Raw genomic sequence first — 19,045 nt, forward strand, 5'->3', positions numbered from 1 at the left:
TTTTGGGCTCCTGGCGAGGGGTGGAGCCATCCGATGCCTCCCTGCAGGGGAAAGGCGTGTGGCAGGGCTGCTTGTCCTTTTCCTGCTCGTGTCGAGCCCTATCCTCCTGCTCTCTAGTGGCCACTTGGCCCTGGATCATGCCTCGGAGATCACGTTGGCATAGAGAGTTACGTAGGTCAGAGGGTTAGCTGTCCTGACATGGAGGTGGTGCATAGGTACTCCCTGTGGTTGGGGGAGCATGGGACCCATTATGCCGTGGGCCCTGTTGTGACCCCTGGTGACCATGACCCTCATCGGCCCTTGTGATAGGAACGGTGCATGTTAACGTAGTCTGGCACCGGGCGGTTTTGACCAAGAGGGCAAGATCACACAGCCATGGTGCCACAGGTGAGCCCTCCAGTACTGGTACCGTTGGGTGGCTGAGGAGGATCTGTAGGGTATGTAGGTTCTGCGCGGCGTCATGATCTCATAGTCGAGACGCTGGGCGTGGAGCGGCAATAAGTCGCGAGGTGGGGAGCCCCCGGCATTTGAGCGGTGTAATGGCCTAGGCGACGATGCCATCATAGATTGTGCCTTGCGTAGGGGCTCCTCACGATGGTGTTGGGGATGCGGGGTTGTCTTGAAGCACCTGCCTGTCCGGCACCAGGCTGGTTTCCCTCTGGGCGTAAATCCGAGGGCTCGCCACCGGCGTTCGAGGCATTCGAGCCTTCAGTGCCTCCCCCTGTATGGTTCACCATGTATACCTCACGCTGGGTCTCAGCGCTCTCGGACTCCGGCTCAGTGTCCCATGCCTGGAGCACTCCGGGTTCATCCGGGTGGTATCCCATGACGAACACCTCACGGCGGCCGGGGTGCTCGAAACGGGACTCAGCGGTTACCGCGGATTCGGCCATGGGTAGCCTGGTCAAGTTTTTTTTTCAAATTTGTTGAAACGACGAAACGCGCCTCCCTGCCTAGTGCCAAATGTCAAGGGTAAACCCCTGATAATGATTCTGGGGTATGCTGGACAGTGGGCGCGTGGACGGTATTTCGGGAATCAGATATGTGTGTGTTTGAAGAATTAGGGGACACAAAGAGTTATACAGGTTCAGGCCACCCGGAGGGTAATAGCCCTACGTCCTGTGTGTGTTATGAAGGATCTCAATTGAATTACAGATGATGTCTTCTCCCCCCTTTTCCTCCTCCTCCTCATTCCCTTATATATGGTAGGGAGGAGGAGAATTTACATGTGAGTCCAAATGGAAAACCTCTGCTCATCCTAATATCTAAATCAAACTATCATTACAGAGGATCAGGCATGCCCACTTGTTCTGAGGGTCCCATGCAACTTGTGCCAAGCACCGCCGTGACGGCCTACAAAGTTTTGCCCGTAGCAATTAATGTTACGGGACGGGATAAGGTCCTTTTGCGCTGACTCTATCCACTTTCTTGGTCAGGCTGTTGATGGCGTCCCATCCGTTGTGCGCTATTGTGCCGGCCAGCAAAGTTCTATCCCGCAGCACTTAATGCTACGGTATGGGACAATTCCTTTCTCCGCCGACCCCGTCCAGTTGCCTGGTCGGGCTGCCAACAACTCCCATCCGCCGTGCGCCACTGTGCCGGTCAATAAAGTTCTATCCCGCATCACCTAATGCTACGGTATGGGACAATGCCTTTCTCTGCCGACCCCGTCCACTTGCCTGGTCGGGCTGCCAACAACGTTCCATTTGCCGTGTGCCACCGTGCCTGTCAGCAAAGCCCTATCCTGCAGCATTTAATGCTATGGAACGGGACAATGCTCAACTACGCTGTCCATAACTCCATCCACTGATATAGGTGCCTGGGGAAAGAAAACACTTGAGTGGTTTATCAGAAAAAGCGCTCTAGACTGAGGTGCGTCAAATCTATCGTGGGTATATGCGATGGTGCGGGAGACTAGTCGTGCGGGTGTCAGACTGATCATTATGGCCGCACCCTGGTCATACGACTGACCAGACCTTGTGTAGTATACTTCTCTAGTTGCTAGATCTCATGCGAAGTCCGTTTAGCCAGGATACCTCTTTACTTAATACATCGACAACCACAATATATAACTATGAATAAATGTTGAAAGCCACATAAAAATCCAACATCTCCCACTTGTCTAAAACATTTCAATCAATAAAATGAAGTTCCATGTCTCTTATATGTTGAGAAAATAATTCCTGACTAACTGGCTTAGTAAGTGGATCTGCAACCATACTAGTACTAGATAAATAAACCAAATGAATAGACTTAAGTCTATTTATTATATCACAAATATAATGATGCCTTCTCTCAATGTGTTTACTTCTACTATAAAATTTGAGATCTTTAGAGACCTTGATCGCCGTCTGGTTATCACAAAATATAGTGATAGGTTGTGATGTAGGTTCCACGACCTTAATTGATGCAAGAAATTTCCTTAGCCATTAATTCACCATTTCAGATGTAGCAATATATTCGGCTTCCATCGAAGAAAGAGCAATTGAATTATGTTTTCTGCTACACTAAGAAATAACATCTCCTGCCAAAGTGAATATATAACCTGAAGTAGATTTCTTGTCATCCAGATCCCCTTGCCAATCAACATCAGTATAATCCTACAGTTGAAGATTATGACCGTTAAAACATAATGAATAATCCAAAGTTCCTTTGGCATAACACAGTACATGTTTCATTTGCTTCCAATGCTCTTCTTCAGGATTCTTTTGATATCTACAAAGAATTCCAATAGCATGATTAAGGTCAGGTCGTGTGAATAACATAGCATATATAAGACATCCTAAAGCTGAAGAATAAGGAATGCCAGTCATTCTATCTTTTTGCTCAGGAGTTTTTGGACACATTTCCTCACTGAGTTTAGTTCCATTCCAAAGGTATATTAATAGGTTTGCAATTTTCCATAGAAAATTGTTTTAAAACACTACAAAGATAAGACTTTTGGGATAAACCAAGAAGCCATTTATTCCGATCTCAATGTATTTCCACTCCCAAAACATAGGAAGCTTCTCCGATATCTTTCATATCAAATTTAGAAGACAACCAAGCTTTTGCTTCCAACAATGTAAATTTATCATTAGAAGCAATAAGAATATCATCAACATATAAATATAGTAGCACAAATTTTTCACCAATAACTTTTGAATATATGCAATGATCACCTTTCGTCATTGAAAAACCATATGATGTGATAGCATTATCAAAAAGAATATACCATTGATGTGAAGCTTGTTTAATACCATAAATTGATCTATTCAATTTGCAAACCTTATTTTTATTTCCTTTTTCTCCAAAACCTTCTAGCTAAAGCTATATATTTCCTCCTCCAAATGACCATTAGAAAAAGCAGTTTTGACATCCATTTGGTGGAGTTCAAGATCATAATAATTCGTTAAAGCACTAATAATACGAATAGAAGTAAACTTTGTAATAGGAGAAAAAGTTTCCACAAAGTCAACACCTTATCTTTGTGTAAACCCTTTAGCAGCAAGCCTAACCTTATATTTTCCACTTGACATGTTGCATTAAGTTTCCTTTTAAATATCCATTTACACCATATGGGCTTACGATTATTTAGTAAAGTAAGAAGTTTCCAAACTTTATTCTTCCTCGTTGAGTTTAATTCTTCCCACATTGTTTCCACCCATAGTTTTGATTGAGAACAACTAATGGATTCTTTATAAGTCTTTGAGTCTTCCTCTAAATCTGAAATTTTAGAGTGCACTTCCCCCATAAACACATAATAATCATCTAGATACGAAGGTGCTTGTGTATTCCTCCCACTTCTCCTAAGCATGTTTGTGTTGGGAGTTTTGACTTGTGTTTCCTCCCGGGGTTAGATGTCCTCATTAGTTGAGTTAATTTCAGATGTATCCATTCGTGGCTCTTGTGGAGTTGTTGTAGCGAACATGGTTTTTATATGACATGTATGTGAGTTTGGTAATTAATGACAACATAATCAATGAGACTAACATGTTTGTCAAGTATATGCATTAGTAGATCTCATGGATCTAATACATGAAGAAACCATCAAAGTCGAGATAAAGATTGGTTGAATTGGAAAAGTCACAAAAAATTGTTCTCACCAGATGGTCCGGCGCTTAGCTCATTGCACTCGCCAGAGTGTTTATGACAAAGGGAGAAAGCTGAAGAACACGTCGGATGGTCCGGCAATATGGAGATGGTGCACGCTGGAGTATTTCTTGCAGAGAAGGCTCAGAGGCTAGTTTGGTGTGGTTGTATATGCCAGATGGTTCGACGATAAAGATTGGCTATGCCAGAGTATATTCTAGGAGTTGCATATAGAGAAGTGGCTCAGTTGGTAGAAGAAGTCTACAAGCCGGATGGTTCGGCAATAGAGTTGGTGAACACAAGCGAAATATCTAGTGTTCACAATGAATTTGAGTGGGGTTCCAATAGCTAGTTTGTAAATGATGTACACGTCGGATGGTTTAGTGAGTACAATCTGTTTAGACCGGATCATCCAGCGTATACAGAAAAGTTGAGCCGTTGGAGCAATGGCTAGTCCACGGGGTTGAGGTTATAAATACCCCTCAACTCGATCATTTGAGGGTGTGACAGTCCAGAGAACCTCATAGACACTTGAGAAGACTTTAAAGCCACCAAAGTGCTTAAAGTTATCATCCAAGGAAATTAGCACACTAGATTAGCGAGTGATTAATATTATTAGGTCTAGAGAGAGTTGTTGTTAGGTGTTGCTGCCTAGAGAGTGAATCAAGAAGTGATCCTATTATATACCAAGTTGTACGTTGATACTTAGAGTCTTGGTGACTCACCGGCACCTTAGGCCTTGGTGGCTCAAGCTTGTTGACCCTCTGACTTAGTGTAGAGCGGTGACAAGAAGCTTGTACAGAGGCGCAGAGACCCTTGCCTTGGTGGCTCAGGCTCCGAAGTGAAGACAACAACAAGTAACCGGAAGAGAGGTTCGTGGTGATGCCTTATCTTGGTGGCTTATCCGGCTTGAGACCTTACTCTGATGGCTTGGTGGCTAAGAGTCATGATTGGAAGAGTCATGACGACTGGGAGCATATCCTAGATGGATCTCCAACGTGGTCTAGGGGTGCCGTTTATGCCACCAATACCACGAGATAAAATATCTTATACCAAGTTTACTCTCTACACCTTATTTACGTTTTTGCATTTACATATTTGCAATTTACCTTCCTAGAGTAGTTTGCTAAGATTGGGCATAGGTTGCAAAAATCTTTTGAACAGTAGAGTAAACACACTATATAAACCTAGATCATATTTAGATATAAATTAATATAGGTTTATCTTGTGAAGTTTTTCGAGCTAAATAGTTTTAAATGTCCTAATTTACCCCCCTCTTTTAGGACGTCATCGATCCCCACAATTGCCAATAATTCCACCCTTGCACATTTAGCATGGTGAGGTGTATTCTAATATAGAAATATTGCATTTCTACTTTCCACCAGTTTATCATTTTTAGGATCAGAAAACCGATACCCTTTTGAATCCATAGAATACCCAATAAAAATTCCTGGTATGCTTTTAGGTTGCAACTTAGTACGATTCTGATTTGGCACTCTAATTTGAGCATTACAGCCCCAAACAGCTAAATAATGAAGTGAGGGTTTTCTTCCAGTCCACAACTCATAAGGAGTGACTGTGATAACTTTTGATGGTGAATGATTCAATAAATAAACAGCAGTATGCAAGGTTTCATCCAAAAAGATAAAGAGAGATCTAAATATGCCATCATGGACCTAACCATATCCATGAGTGTTCTATTCCTCTGCTCCACTGCACCATTTTGTTGCGGAGTGGCATAGTATACTGATGAATAATTTCATGCTCTTTGCAAAAATCATTTAATATTCCTGAAGTGTATTCTCCTCCACGATTAGTTCTTAAAACTTTAATTCTTTTATTTAACTGATTTTTCACTTTAGTCTTAAATGTTTTGAACACATCAAAACCTTCTGACTTGTGTTTAAGAAGATATACATAACAATATCTAGAATAATCATGAATGAATGTGATAAAATAACTTTTTAACCTTTAGTTGGAGTAGACATTTCACTACAAATATCAGAATAAATAATAGCAAGAAGCTCATTTTTCTTTTCCGCCTTGGGAAAAGGCGCACAGGTCATTTTACCCATTATACATGCTTCATAAGTATCATAATCCTCCCACTTAAAGTTTAGAATTCCAGAATTAATAAGCCTCTTAATTTTGTTTTTAGATATGTGACCAAGTCGTAAATGCTATAAATATGATTCCAAGCATGTGTTCTTACTGCCAAGGTTCCTCTCTATGGAATTATCTTCGCCAACTAAACAATAAATATTGTCACCATCTAATAGATCATCAAAGAAATAAAGACCATCATGATGAATTTCAGTATGCATTAATGTCCCATTCAACAATATTTTGACTCTTACTTTTCCAAATAGTACATCATAACAAATTGATTCCAATTGAGAAACATAGATTAAATTCCTTCTCATGCTAGGCGAGTATAGTGCGTTCTTTAACAATAATTTTCCTCCACCAGGGAGTTTAAGGATATAATTTCTAATTCCAAGTATATCAACTTTAGCATTAGTGCCTAAGTAGACATATCTATTTTCCCTTGGAATTGTTTGTATGGAAGTAAAACACTTATAATCTCTAGCATTATAAGATGTAGAACTAGAATCGACAACCCAACTATTTGAAAAAGTAGTAGTAAATAAAGATTCGGTGCATATAAAAACATAATCCATACCTCTAGCTGAAGGGTTGCCTTTATTATCATCCGACTGATTGTTCTGCTTCTTTGATCATTATGTTTCTTCTTTTTCCTACAGTCAGTTCTGAAATGCCCAATCTGACCACAGCTATGACATGTAAAATCCATCTTGTTCTTATCATTCCTCTGAGATGAGTCATAATTTCCATGATTATCACAATCATGTTTCCTATTAAGCTTATATCTAAGATTACCTCTAGGCTTCCTCTTTTGCCAATTTCTTTGGTGCTTTTCCTCTCCTAGGTGCAACTCAAACTTATTTGAGTTTCTCTCCCTTCCCTGAGAGAGTTTTCTATCTTCTTCCATAAGGAGATGATGCCTTAAATTACGTATATTAAGCACACGCTCAGAATGACACAAAGAAATCTTAAATTGGTCCCATAAATTTGGCAAAGAGTTCAAAACAACCATAACTTGCACCTCTTCTTGAAATCTTTAATTCCTCTACCAGAACACAGAGTTTATTGATATGATTATTAATAGAACCACCTTCATTCATCTTGGTAGAGAGAAAACGATTATAAGACTATGAACCTTTATGAGAGATACATCACCAAAATCCTTTTCCAGACTGCCCATAATTTTTCACGCAGTCTGTTGACCCTCATAATTAGTAGCTAAAGAATCAGTCATTGATCCCAGCATAAATATGCGAGCCTTTTTATTATCCTTAGTCCAAGTTTCACGTTTTAATGTATAACTTTTCTTTTCCTCAACAGTGGCATCATTATTTGGCTTTTCCGGTTCAGGCATGTCAATACCATAATCAATGTTCTCAGCAAAAAGTTAAAAAAAATATATGATTTTTCTTCTCCAAACCGTGAAATTAAATCCATCTAATTAGCAGGTTCTAAGTAACTCAGAGAACACACTGTTTAACACCATTGCAACAAATAAACAAGTATTATCGTTCCGCTGAATATTGCTCTATTCCAGTGGAGAAAAACATGCCACTGTTCCTCCTTGATTGGTGTGAAGGAGTTAGTATGTGGGAGAAGATCAATTCAACGAACCAAAAATTGCTTCACGCTTGACGTGTAGGCCTAGCAACACGGCGGATCAGGGCCAAGTGCAACCAGAATGCACCCAACTCGAAACCCGACTCGAAAAACCCGACCCGGACCCGACACATTTAACGGGTGCAAAATTGCCCTAGCCCCGAACCCGATGAGGACCCGAAACCCACACGGGGACCGGCAGGCAGAGGTGCGGCGTGGGCAAGTGGTGGTGGTTGGGAGGTGAAGTGGGTGCGCCGACGATGGTGGTGGCAGGGAGGCAAGGCGGGCATGCTAGTATGAGAGGTCATTGGGAGCCAAAGCAGGCGTGGTGGCTAGGAGGCGGACATGGGCGGGCAACGGTGGGCGATAGCCGAGAGGCAGACGTGAGCGGGCAAGAGAGTGACAAGTGGCAGGCGCTAGTATAGGAGATTTGTGTGTGGATCACGGCGTCAAGTCCCGAGGGAGGATGTGCATGGCAATGGAGAGATCAGAGTTTTGTGCATCAGATTAGCGTTTCGTGGCGGCGGCGCAGATGAGATGGGCAGAGAAACCCGCAACCTGGCTCTAGTACTAGTGTAGGGTTTCATGGGGCTATACGTTCTACCCTCTATTCCTCTACCTTTTTCGTGGTGCCACTCACAATGCTTAATGAGGCTAAAGGGTAGAGACATATTTATATACTCCATTTCCAGGTGTTACACCTGTTTTCGGATAAACTGTTAGACTTATAAACTATATCACCAACCATGATCAGACATGTTAGTTATATTAGCATATAATATTCTAGTCCCTAGCACACATGTGCGAATCATGTATCATGGTCATATTGTATATGAGATTAATTCTAATATGATCATGTGGGCCAAATGCCTGCAGAGCCAATCTTGCAAAGCAAACTCAGCTATTCCACCATGTGTTATATCCGGGGCCAAAATATGTACGTATATATAAATTCCAGTAAAGTATATCTTAATCTATTCCTTTACTGTATTCCAACAAAGTCGTACCCGGCACCTCAAGTATTAATTCCTCGAGTTAAATTCAGCATCAAATTTTTCCCATCACATACACCAATTAAATAAATACTTCCACTTTGAGTTGAATAGAAAAAGACCACAATATATATAACTATGAATAAATGTAAAAGCCACATAAAAGTCCAACAGTTTTCATATTTAAAAGACACTCACAAATGCCAAGTGGTTTCTTATCCAGAATGTCTATTTTTTTTTCCAATACGCATGCAAATTTCCAGCGCAAAACTTGGTTCACTAATAGAACAGACTACGAGCAATGGTATATCTACCTACCATATTACCAGACCAATAAATTTATATAAGAAAAAGTCTTTAATTTTGATTTCTGCTTAGCCTTACTTGGTGTTTCCACCGTGATTTTTTTTCATATTGCTGGAACTTTCCTTGATCAAACTTATAGCAACTATTACCGCCATTAATTAGGTCGCCATTAAAATGTAACTTGAGTCCTACATGATTCAACCATGAGTCATCGGGTGTGTGGTCGGTCATTGCCTCTTGCCATCATGTTGATGGCGCCATGGCTGCCCTACCTCGTGGCAGAAGAGTGAAACTATAGGGGATGAGGGACAATGGGGAAATCGAAAGACATATGTGTTAGAAAATTTATACAGAAAAATAATGTGTATTCATATTTAATGTGACTTGTGGAGTGGAAGTTAGAAAGGGATTCAACCACAATTTATGGTTTGTAGCTCCATGCGATGGATCACAGAAAAAGGCATTAAGCGCTAGGCGTGTGGGTAAGGTGCCACCTATAGCCTAAGGCACCTAGGCTCACCTAGGCGACCGTTGGTTTACACTAAGAGGAGAAGGAACCAAGAGACAGAGAACGGAGATGGCAATGCGGAAGAAGCCAAGTCGACGATGGCTTGGTGAGGGTAATGAATGGTAGGCTATTTTGTGAGGCAAGAAACAGATTGGCCAGGCTTGATGAGATGATAAAACTATCGTATTCTTGCTCACTGGCCGATTAGGATGACTCAAACACTAAATACAGCCTTTCTCAACTACCTCTCTACTTCTCCACACACCGACACATGTCCACTACCACAAAATAGTCCTTCACCATCGGTTCTAAACTGGAATCGGTAGTATGCAACGGGGAGTGATAGGATTGCTATCATGTAGGCGGTTATCTATTGGCAGTATTGATATTTTTATAAAATAAATAAATAAATAAATGAGCTAGCTTGAAATCGAACCAGCTCGACTACCGCCACCGCTCATTGGTGCACTCTGCCGCCGCTGCCACGCCATCTCGACCTTGCTTCGCCATCCATAAGAAACACGACGGCAAGAAAGTTGTCGCCACAGAATACGTTGGCGAGGTTGCGCCTGCCCGCTGGCGTCCATACCGACATGGCGAGCCTTGTCTCAACGACGATGTCTGAGAAGCTCTTCTCGGACTTGAAAGTGCATCTAGACCCTCATATGGGTTTTGGCTAATTGATGATAAACGATTAAGGGACTAATAAATTTACTAAAGTTATGAACAGGTTTTAAGTCTCTTTGGAGAAGTTAAACGACGTTGGCATACCTCTAAAATATAGAGAAGCGACATGTAGTTGCTCAATAGGGTTTAATTCTTTTATTTTTGAAATTGAGTTTAGAAATACCGTTCTATCAAGAGGGATGTGTAATGATAGTCTTGATAATGTCTCAATGCTCAAAATATCCTTTTTTAAACAAAAAAAATGAGAGACACAATCACCCACGGACACTGAAAAAAAAGAAAAATATTTTTTGAACCCGGAGTCTCCGGGTTAGCCCGGATACTCCGGATTCTGGAGTTTTTCCCGGAGTCTCCAGGTAGAGCTCCGGGAGGGGGGGCTCTCGGTTCGGATTTATTTTTAATCCCGAAGTCTCCGGGTTGGTCCGGATACTTTGGGTCCTGGAGCACCCGAACCTTCCGGGCAGGCTCCAGACTGTGCTTTTGGCTGGGGCTATATGTTACCCGGAGTCTCCGGGTGAACCCGGATACTCCAGGTCAGTTCAAAAAGCACAGTAATGGCTAGTGTTTTAGAGGGTGGGTATAAATACCCCTCACATCTCTTTTCATTTGTTGCTGAACAACTTGTGGATAAAAGCATTCATTATCATTCAATAGCCATCCCAACTCCTCTAGAGCTTTGATTCTTGCAAGATTTGGGGATTAGGTTGGGAGAGTGAGATTAAGTGCTATAAAACTTAAATCCCATCCTTGAGCACTTGAGTTCATCGCCAAGCTTTCGATTTGCATTCTTTACTCTTGGAGCTTTGATCTTCTAGACAGTTGGCGTCGCCCGGAGAGCACCTAAGCTTGTGGAGTGCTCTGAAAAGTTTGTATTACCCATCTATTTGAGTAAGAAACCCTAACTTAATCTTTGTGGTCGCTTAGGTGAGGAAGGGTTTAAAAGAAACCCGGCTCTTTGTGAGCTCCTCAATGGAGACATAGGCACTTCTTTGTGAAGTGACCGAACTTTAGGAATAAATCTTTGTCTCTTTTACTTTCTTATTTTTTATTGTTCTAGTTAATTTTGAGCGATTTGCTCCGATTTACTTGCTTGTGAGTTTGTGGCTGTAGGTTGTTAGAGAAAAGACCTTTAGGCTTCTATTAGAACTTGTGGTAACACATAGATATATTTAGACTTGCTCAAGTTCTTTTTATTTCGAAGTTCCTGTATAGGCCGGATAATCCGGGTGAACTCGGAGATTCCGGACCCTGGAGTATCCGGGTACTGTTTAATCTGTTGTGAAATTTTAAATTTCAGGAAACACTTATTCACCCTCTCTAGGCGACATCAAGTACTTTCAGGACTCCGCCTTCGCCGCCATCAGCCGCCGCACCACCATCACCCTTACGTCGCTCTCCTCCATGCCACCCACTTCGCTCCCTCAGTCGCTCGCTCTACTCGTCGCCCTAAGCTACGCTCACGTGGTGCTCGAGGAAGTGGGTATGGTAGGTGGGGGCCAGGGCGTGCTCGTGTTTCGCTCGCAGTGCTGGCCTTGCCACCTCCGCTTCTTCTCCTCAAGGCCGTCACCAACCACCGCCCTGGCATGAAGACCGCCGTTCGGAGGAGCCCGCTTGGATGCTGCGCCCATGCTGCTAGGAGGCCAGGGCTTGTCCTTGCTAGGCTCCGGCTTCGCTGCATGCCGTTGGAGAGAGAGATGCGCAAAGAGATAAGGTAGAGAGAGAAAAACTCTTGTGGAGGAAAGAGATAAGGTAGAGAGAAGGAGCATGGAATGGAGGAGATAAGGGAGAGAGAGCGCACCTGTGAGCCGACGTGAGGACGAGAGCCAAAATTGCATTAGAAATAAAAATCAGATCCAGTGTCACACTATCACCGCCGGTTGGTATTACGAATAGATAGTGTTAGTATTACTTCTTGTCTATACGAACCATCAATGATATCTCGCTATCACTAGTGGTTCTTTTCTAGAACTGGTAGTGATACTGTTTTTCTTACAAACCGGCAGTAAAAATCGTATCACTCCCGGTTTAATTGATCCCGTAGTGATGAGGTGACAAATAAAACCATTTATGTACAAGTGGTTGTCTTTCCGCTTTAGTGCTCGACCACTTGATGCCCCTTTCTTATTTTCGGCGCTACGCCTCTTGCTACCTCCACCTCTAGCACTGCCACCCACTTCATGCCTAGCACCCCTACCATGGCACCATCTAGCAACCAGCTTCGCCCAACACCACTCAGATGGTCACGCTCTGCTACTCAATATCAATCATGATGTCTATATAGAAAACGAGGTGGTGACGACATCGACCCTTTTTAAATGTATTTTCTACAACTCAAGCGGCTGAAATCAAGCTTCCTCTCAGTTGACATCAAAGCTCATTAGACTGGGTTAGGGATTCAGGATTTAGGGTTTCTCTATGGTTGCCAGCCTTAGAGGAAGGTCGTTGGGATGCAGACAGGCCCAACTGCAGTGGCGGGGGCAGCGGGGACATCGCCGGCTATGGGCGATGAAGGACCGCCAGATAGGCCGATGACAGGAGGGGGAGCACGAAAACGAGTGGTCAGTATAGCGACAGGTGGCAACGGCGGATCCGATTGTGTTCTCGTCATCGAAGATGGGGGTAAGAGAGCGGGAGACAGAAGAGCGTGTGCTGGCATCGTCGATAACAGAGAGATCGAGCGTGTTCGAGATATTGAAGAAAGAGCGACGCATGTCAGATTCAAATCAGATGGCTCTCCTTTGTCGATCGGGAAGAGACTATCTCTCTTTTTCAAAAACATTGATGTATCCCGTCAAAGAAAAAAGATATTCGTAAAATGATAAGTAGAGTAACAATCCTTTTTGCAGCGTTCTCGTTCTTGTAAAAAAAAAAGCATCTACCGTACAAATTTTATAGTTTTCAACCAAAAAATATTTAGTCTGATGAACCTCAATCTGACACCTCAAACCAAACATCCTTCGCAAGCTTGTGCAGCCGCGTCGCGCCGCACACCTGCACTGCACCTGCGCTGCGCCCACCAGCACCTTCACGCATACTCCACTCCCGCTCGCTCCCCGCCTCCGATTCCCAGATCTGAACTGCTCTCGCGCCCCGATTCCGCGTCCGCGTCCGCGCCCAAACCCCAACCCCACGATCCCAATGCGCAGGTGAGCTGCCCGATTTCACGGGGCAATTTCCCCCAGTATTTGGTTTATTTTTCCCAGCGATTTTTGCTGAATTGTTTGTTTTGGCGAACCGCGCAGGGGCCCCGGCGAGGCATCGCTCCGCCGCCGGCGCGGCCCGGCGCGGCTGTGGGTCGCCGTGGCGGCGCTGGTGGCGGGGACCATCTGGCTCTGCTCCTCCTCCTCCCTCGGCCTCACCCGCGCCTCCTACAGAGTCCAGGTGCGTTCGCCTGCGCTTGCGTAGTGTGCAGCTTTCTGTTTTGGCGTGCTGTTCGTTAAGCAATTAGGAAGCCCTTTACACAAATCTCAACTTAGAGCTTCATCGTAGAGTTTGGACTCTAGATCCTTGCTATGTTGTGTTCACATGGCTGCTGAAAGCTTTCACTGATTGATTGATCGTAGCGTAGCGCAACCTGGGGCTGTGGCGCAGATACATTGTGTCGTGGCCTTCTCCAGCAGATGCCGTTTGCTTGGCAATATCATAGTTTGTTGGGTGAAATCAGTGAGCTTGGTGAATGTAGTGTAACTGATGCCTAGTTCTGTCTCACATGGGTTATATGTTAGGTGGATTAGAGATTTGATGCATATCTGATGTCGAAGAGCTAGTTCAAGGAAGTTTTGTGTCCCTTGTGTTTCTGGGAGATTAGTCACTTGTGCAATCAAGTAGGCCACGCAGACCTTTTAATCGATTGTCAGAGCATGCATATGGAAGGAGGGTAGGTGGTGAGCAGTGGTGGAGCCAGGAATTTTGATGTGTGAAACATAAGGTGTTGATCGGCTTATTTGTCTAGAGGGTGATAGTACTACTGGCTTACTTGTAAAAAAAATTGGGGTTCAATTGAATCCCAATAAATAATGTAGATCCACCCCTCTGATGAGCACATGGGAATGCAAGACAGCTGCATTCTTAATCAAGTTTAAGTCAGCAAAAAGTGTGATTATGTCTAATGTTCGTGGCATATCTGCATAGCTTCGGAGTTTTATAGTGTGTAGATTATACACTATTAAAAAGGTCATCAAGTCTTCTTTTGAATATATCAAGTGATGCATGATTTTGAGTGCAAGCTGTCCAGGCTGTCAAGGAGCTGCACGAAATTTGAGAAATATAATGAAATCCTGAATCCATGATGACATTTCAGCTAGTAGTTTGCATGGATTACATTTCTCAATGAAGATCAGGCATAGGAATGAAGATTACAATGCCTTTTAGTTGGTAAGGGAGGATAACCATCTTCTCTATGGAAATGGGTAGTAAGTAGTAACACTTTGACGAGAACATAATCTCAAGTGGCGAACAGGATGCAATTATATTTTTGAACATTGTATTCAATAGATACGGAATAATGTTAAAAATAAATGGAAAAAATATATTTTTGGTGCATCACTCATCTTTTCGGTTCATATTTTTTTGGCTTATAAACTGAGTTATGCTAAATGCATGGAATTGGATTAAAGTTACAATGCTTATTTGAATTTTCTACCATATTATTTCTTGTACTGACATCAGTGCTACTACTCAAGGATGTTGATGTAAATAAGTTGTGGAGAACTGCAGATTCAAATGGTTGGAGAGCATCTTCTGCACCACGCTCCTATTGGCCTCGTAAGTTTCTCTCTATCCTCTCAGAAGTTACTGGTTCAGTCATATGCCATTCGGGCGTGATGGTAAAATGAATATGCTGAAATGTGATATCTCTACTTGCAGCCCCACCAACTGAGTCTGAGAGCAATGGGTACTTACGTGTCCGGTGCAATGGTGGCTTAAACCAACAACGTAGTGCAGTACGATTAATACAAGAAACTTTGTATCTAAAGCAGCATGTTTCATCATGCAAGCATTATATTGTTCATGGTAACATAATTAAGGAACTTCAAGGTTTCTGTTATCTTTCTTTTGTAGATATGTAATGCTGTTGTCGCTGCAAGAATAATGAATGCTACACTAGTGCTGCCAGAGTTAGACACAAATTCATTCTGGCGGGATGAGAGGTATGTTTTTTGTCTGAATGGTCTATCATGTGGGAACACCATTTCATGTATGAGTGTATGACTTTCATTGTGAATCCTTCTGTCTCACCAGTAGTTTTCTTTTTTACAAAATAAAATTAGCTTCCCCACTAAGTTCACTGATGTATTTTTTTTTTTTTGCAAAAAACAAAAGTAATTTTATTTTGTCTTGGTTTAACCACATCTATGTTGTGTTTTTCTTTCCACATATTCTGCAGTTGGCATTGATTGATTTATATAATTTCATGATTCTTAGAACTCTTAATTTTAGTTTTTGGGTAGTAGCATCATGAAGATGTTATGATGCCAAGATTTTGACTATTCAGAGCTGGACTAATCCAAGCTTGAATTGCATGACTTTGTTGCTTTAGGAATCACCTGATTGGTTTTCAAATAATAAGGTGATTATGCAATGCATATGGTTTACATGTAGTATATGCTGTGTTCCTTACGAGATGATTTATAAGTAATCATAACAAGGTCCCATTTTCTACATTTACTTTCAGTTGGTTGCTTCTCTGGCTTTGAAGTTACCTTTTTTGTCAAATTATTTGTGTTGAATGATTTGCATTAGTGTACTTGGTTGGTGTTTACTTATTTTTGTATTTATATATGCACCCAGTGGTTTTTTAGGTATTTATGATGTTCCCCACTTTATCAAGACATTAAAATATGATGTTCGGATTGTTATGAGCATTCCAGAAGTCACTACAAATGGAAAGACCAAGAAGCTCAAAGCCCATCAGGTGAATAAATTTAAAGCAAACTAAGTTCAGTTATGCCAAAGCCAATTTTTCTGGGACATGCTATACTCATGAAATACTATTTGTTCCTAACAGATTCGACCACCTCGAGATGCACCAGTAACTTGGTATACAATAGTTGCTTTGGAGAAGATGAAGAAGTATGGGGCTATATATCTAACTCCATTTTCACACCGTTTGGCAGAAGATATTGATGATCCAGAGCTCCAGAGATTGAGATGCAGGGTGAACTACCACGCACTACGATTCAAGCCTCATATCATGAAAACAAGCAGTGAGATAGTGAATAAGCTCCGTTCAGAAGGCCATTTCATGTCAATTCATCTTCGGTTTGAGATGGATATGCTTGCATTTGCTGGGTAGGATATTGACTAAACTACTGTGTGTGATCACTTAATGCTGAATAAATCACATCCTGCTTATTATGCATCCATTGATGGAGAAGCCCATCCCTGAATCATTATGGTTATGGCTATTTTCAACCCTGAATCATTATGGGTAGGATAATAAAGTTGTCAACCAAACCAAACCTGTTACTATTATCATTATGGCTATTTTCAGTCTGACACTAGAATTTTGGAGATCTCTTCTTTTATTTAGTTCATTAATTTTGGCTATTGTTGATAACCTATACATGAAAACCTGATATGTGCAGTGGTTATTACTTGCTGTCTATCTCTGTTTTACACTGTCTGACAGGCACACGCCTTACTTCCAAACTGAAAATGGCAGGTGCATTGACATATTCACACCTCAAGAACAGAAAATTCTTATGAAGTACCGGAAGGAAAATTTTGCAGAAAAGAAACTTGTCTATAGGGAAAGAAGGCTCATTGGAAAGTGCCCTTTAACTCCAGAAGAGGTACTGAATCTTCTTATAGACATATTGTTCCAGATTTTTCCAATGTGCTAATATATTATTAAATTGTCTTTTCAAATTAAAAGTTAGTTGCTTTGAATGGAATGCAAGTTTAAGCTCAGTCAGGTACTCACGGATATTTAGTGTTTTTGACGCTTTACTAATAGTATCTGGGTACAGTTTGGAACAGTTCTGGGTATTCTACCAGAACTTCCTTTACATTTACATGTACCCTCACATGCATGCTAGTACATTTTCTTAACTGAGTTCCATGGATACATTTGTACATTTTTGTATTTATGTAATTTTTTTATAATCTTCAAATGGTTTATATTTTAAAATATACCTGAACTGAATTCTTATGCTTGCTGCGCACTTGCTATTCTCTATACCTCTTCTTTATGTATTGTGAACAGTTTATCCTTCCACTTGAAGCAAGACCCAATCTGTGATCTGCATCATGTTCCTTTTTTTTCTTGCTCTTGATGATTTGTATACACTGTTCTGATTTCCATGGTGCCTCGAACGTCATATAGCATTCTGTACTCTTAGAGCAAAATGGATCCTTTTGATTGTTAAAAAATGATTATGAAGCAGATGTAGGAAAATATTGTTTCTTTATAATGCTGAAAATATTGTGGAAAGGTACCCCCCCAAAAAAAAAAAATCGTAGCTGACTTTTTTTTAATGTTGAAGAAAACTTTGCATAGATAACTGCAGTAATATAATGTTCTATTGATATTGTTGTGCAGGTAGGTCTTATTCTACTTACCATGGGATTTGACAATACAACACGCATTTACCTTGCTTCTGGCGAGCTCTTTGGTGGGAAACGCTTCATGAAGCCATTTAAGGTCATGTTTCCACGCCTAGAAAACCACAGCACGGTTGGACCTGGAAAGCTGGAAGAAAATACCCGAGGGTTAGCGGGATCGGCAGTTGATTACATGGTCTGTCTCCTGTCGGACATTTTTATACCCACATATGATGGCCCAAGCAACTTCGCAAACAATCTAATGGGCCACCGCCTATACTACGGTTTCCGGACCACAATCACACCAAACAGGAAGGCCCTTGCTCCGATATTCATGGACAGGGAGGAAGGCCGTGCAGCTGGTTTTGAGGAGAGGGTCAGGCAAGTCATGTTCAACATGCATTTTGGTGGCCCCCACAAGCGCATTCATTCAGAATCTTTCTACACAAACTCATGGCCAGAGTGCTTCTGCCAGACGAATGCTAGGAATCGTGAAGACCATTGCCCACCTGAAAATATAAATGAGGTTCTGGAAAGTCAGTTCCAGAGTGAAGAAGATATGGATTTAGTGGAAGCCACCAATCAGACTGACCCAACCAGCCAAACAGAATAGACAATGATTTAACTGAGATAGAACTATTATTGCTTGAGAACACATCGGATACTTGGATCGGTGATCAGAAACCAGGATACGATATTTCTAGAGGAATGGATGCTTGATGGCTCAAGATCACTACAGGTGATTCTGTTTATGCGGATCATTTGAGATGACGAGCTGTTACTGGGAGAGCATGGTACTAAATTTTGGTTAGATTCGGTCAAATAGGTTTTTTTTTGGGAGAAAGTCATATGTATTAATGGTTTTCGTCGCACTGACGAGTGCAGAATGGTATGAATTGTGAGGCTACAATAGTTGGGATCCCTTTAGAAAAGCTGTGTTATAGCCGAATGTTTAGTAACTCTAGTTATATCAGCGTATGCTTTTTCCCACGCTATCTTTGCACATATTATTTTGCATTATTTGTTATGCAGGCAGGAGAGGCTACTTTTTTTTTTTGTGCGACCATTGGTTTACTTTTGGATTGAATGTTCAACATTAAGTGTAGTTGGGAGCCTAATATCACTTCTCTAACTATCGCCTTCACTTTCGGACAATATACAAACTTTGATAAATAGTGCAAAACTATCAAAGCACATGGAAATAATGCTAGTGCATTTGTCATGAATAATA

At 41.8% G+C, this 19,045-nt stretch overlaps 1 protein-coding gene across 2 annotated transcripts; it reads left to right on the top strand.

Moving 5' to 3' along the window:
- Nucleotides 1-13,186: 13,186 nt before the first annotated feature.
- LOC133900669 (O-fucosyltransferase 1-like) lies at nucleotides 13,187-18,804 on the top strand. 2 transcript variants are annotated; one of them, XM_062341875.1, is made up of 9 exons: nucleotides 13,187-13,415; nucleotides 13,512-13,650; nucleotides 14,986-15,033; nucleotides 15,136-15,212; nucleotides 15,331-15,419; nucleotides 16,060-16,183; nucleotides 16,277-16,560; nucleotides 16,934-17,063; nucleotides 17,813-18,804. In XM_062341875.1, the coding sequence occupies exons 1-9, from the start codon at nucleotides 13,191-13,193 to the stop codon at nucleotides 18,425-18,427; spliced, it is 1,731 nt and encodes a 576-aa protein (XP_062197859.1). In that variant the 5' UTR covers nucleotides 13,187-13,190; the 3' UTR covers nucleotides 18,428-18,804. The 2 variants fall into 2 exon arrangements, with proteins under 2 accessions (XP_062197859.1, XP_062197860.1); XM_062341876.1 differs by having other exon boundaries at nucleotides 13,287-13,415; nucleotides 14,952-15,033.
- Nucleotides 18,805-19,045: the final 241 nt, after the last annotated feature.

The sequence above is a fragment of the Phragmites australis genome, chromosome 19, assembly GCF_958298935.1.
Source record: "Phragmites australis chromosome 19, lpPhrAust1.1, whole genome shotgun sequence".
NCBI classification, from domain to species: Eukaryota; Viridiplantae; Streptophyta; class Magnoliopsida; order Poales; family Poaceae; genus Phragmites; species Phragmites australis.

Coding starts and splice junctions, on each gene's coding strand:
- LOC133900669 (XM_062341875.1), top strand. CDS start 13,191: ATGAACCTCAATCTGACACCTCAAACCAAACATCCTTCGCAAGCTTGT. Junction 13,651..14,985: donor GCGCCTCCTACAGAGTCCAG/GTGCGTTCGCCT, acceptor GGAGAACTGCAG/ATTCAAATGGTTGGAGAGCA. Junction 16,561..16,933: donor GATATGCTTGCATTTGCTGG/GTAGGATATTGA, acceptor TGAAAATGGCAG/GTGCATTGACATATTCACAC.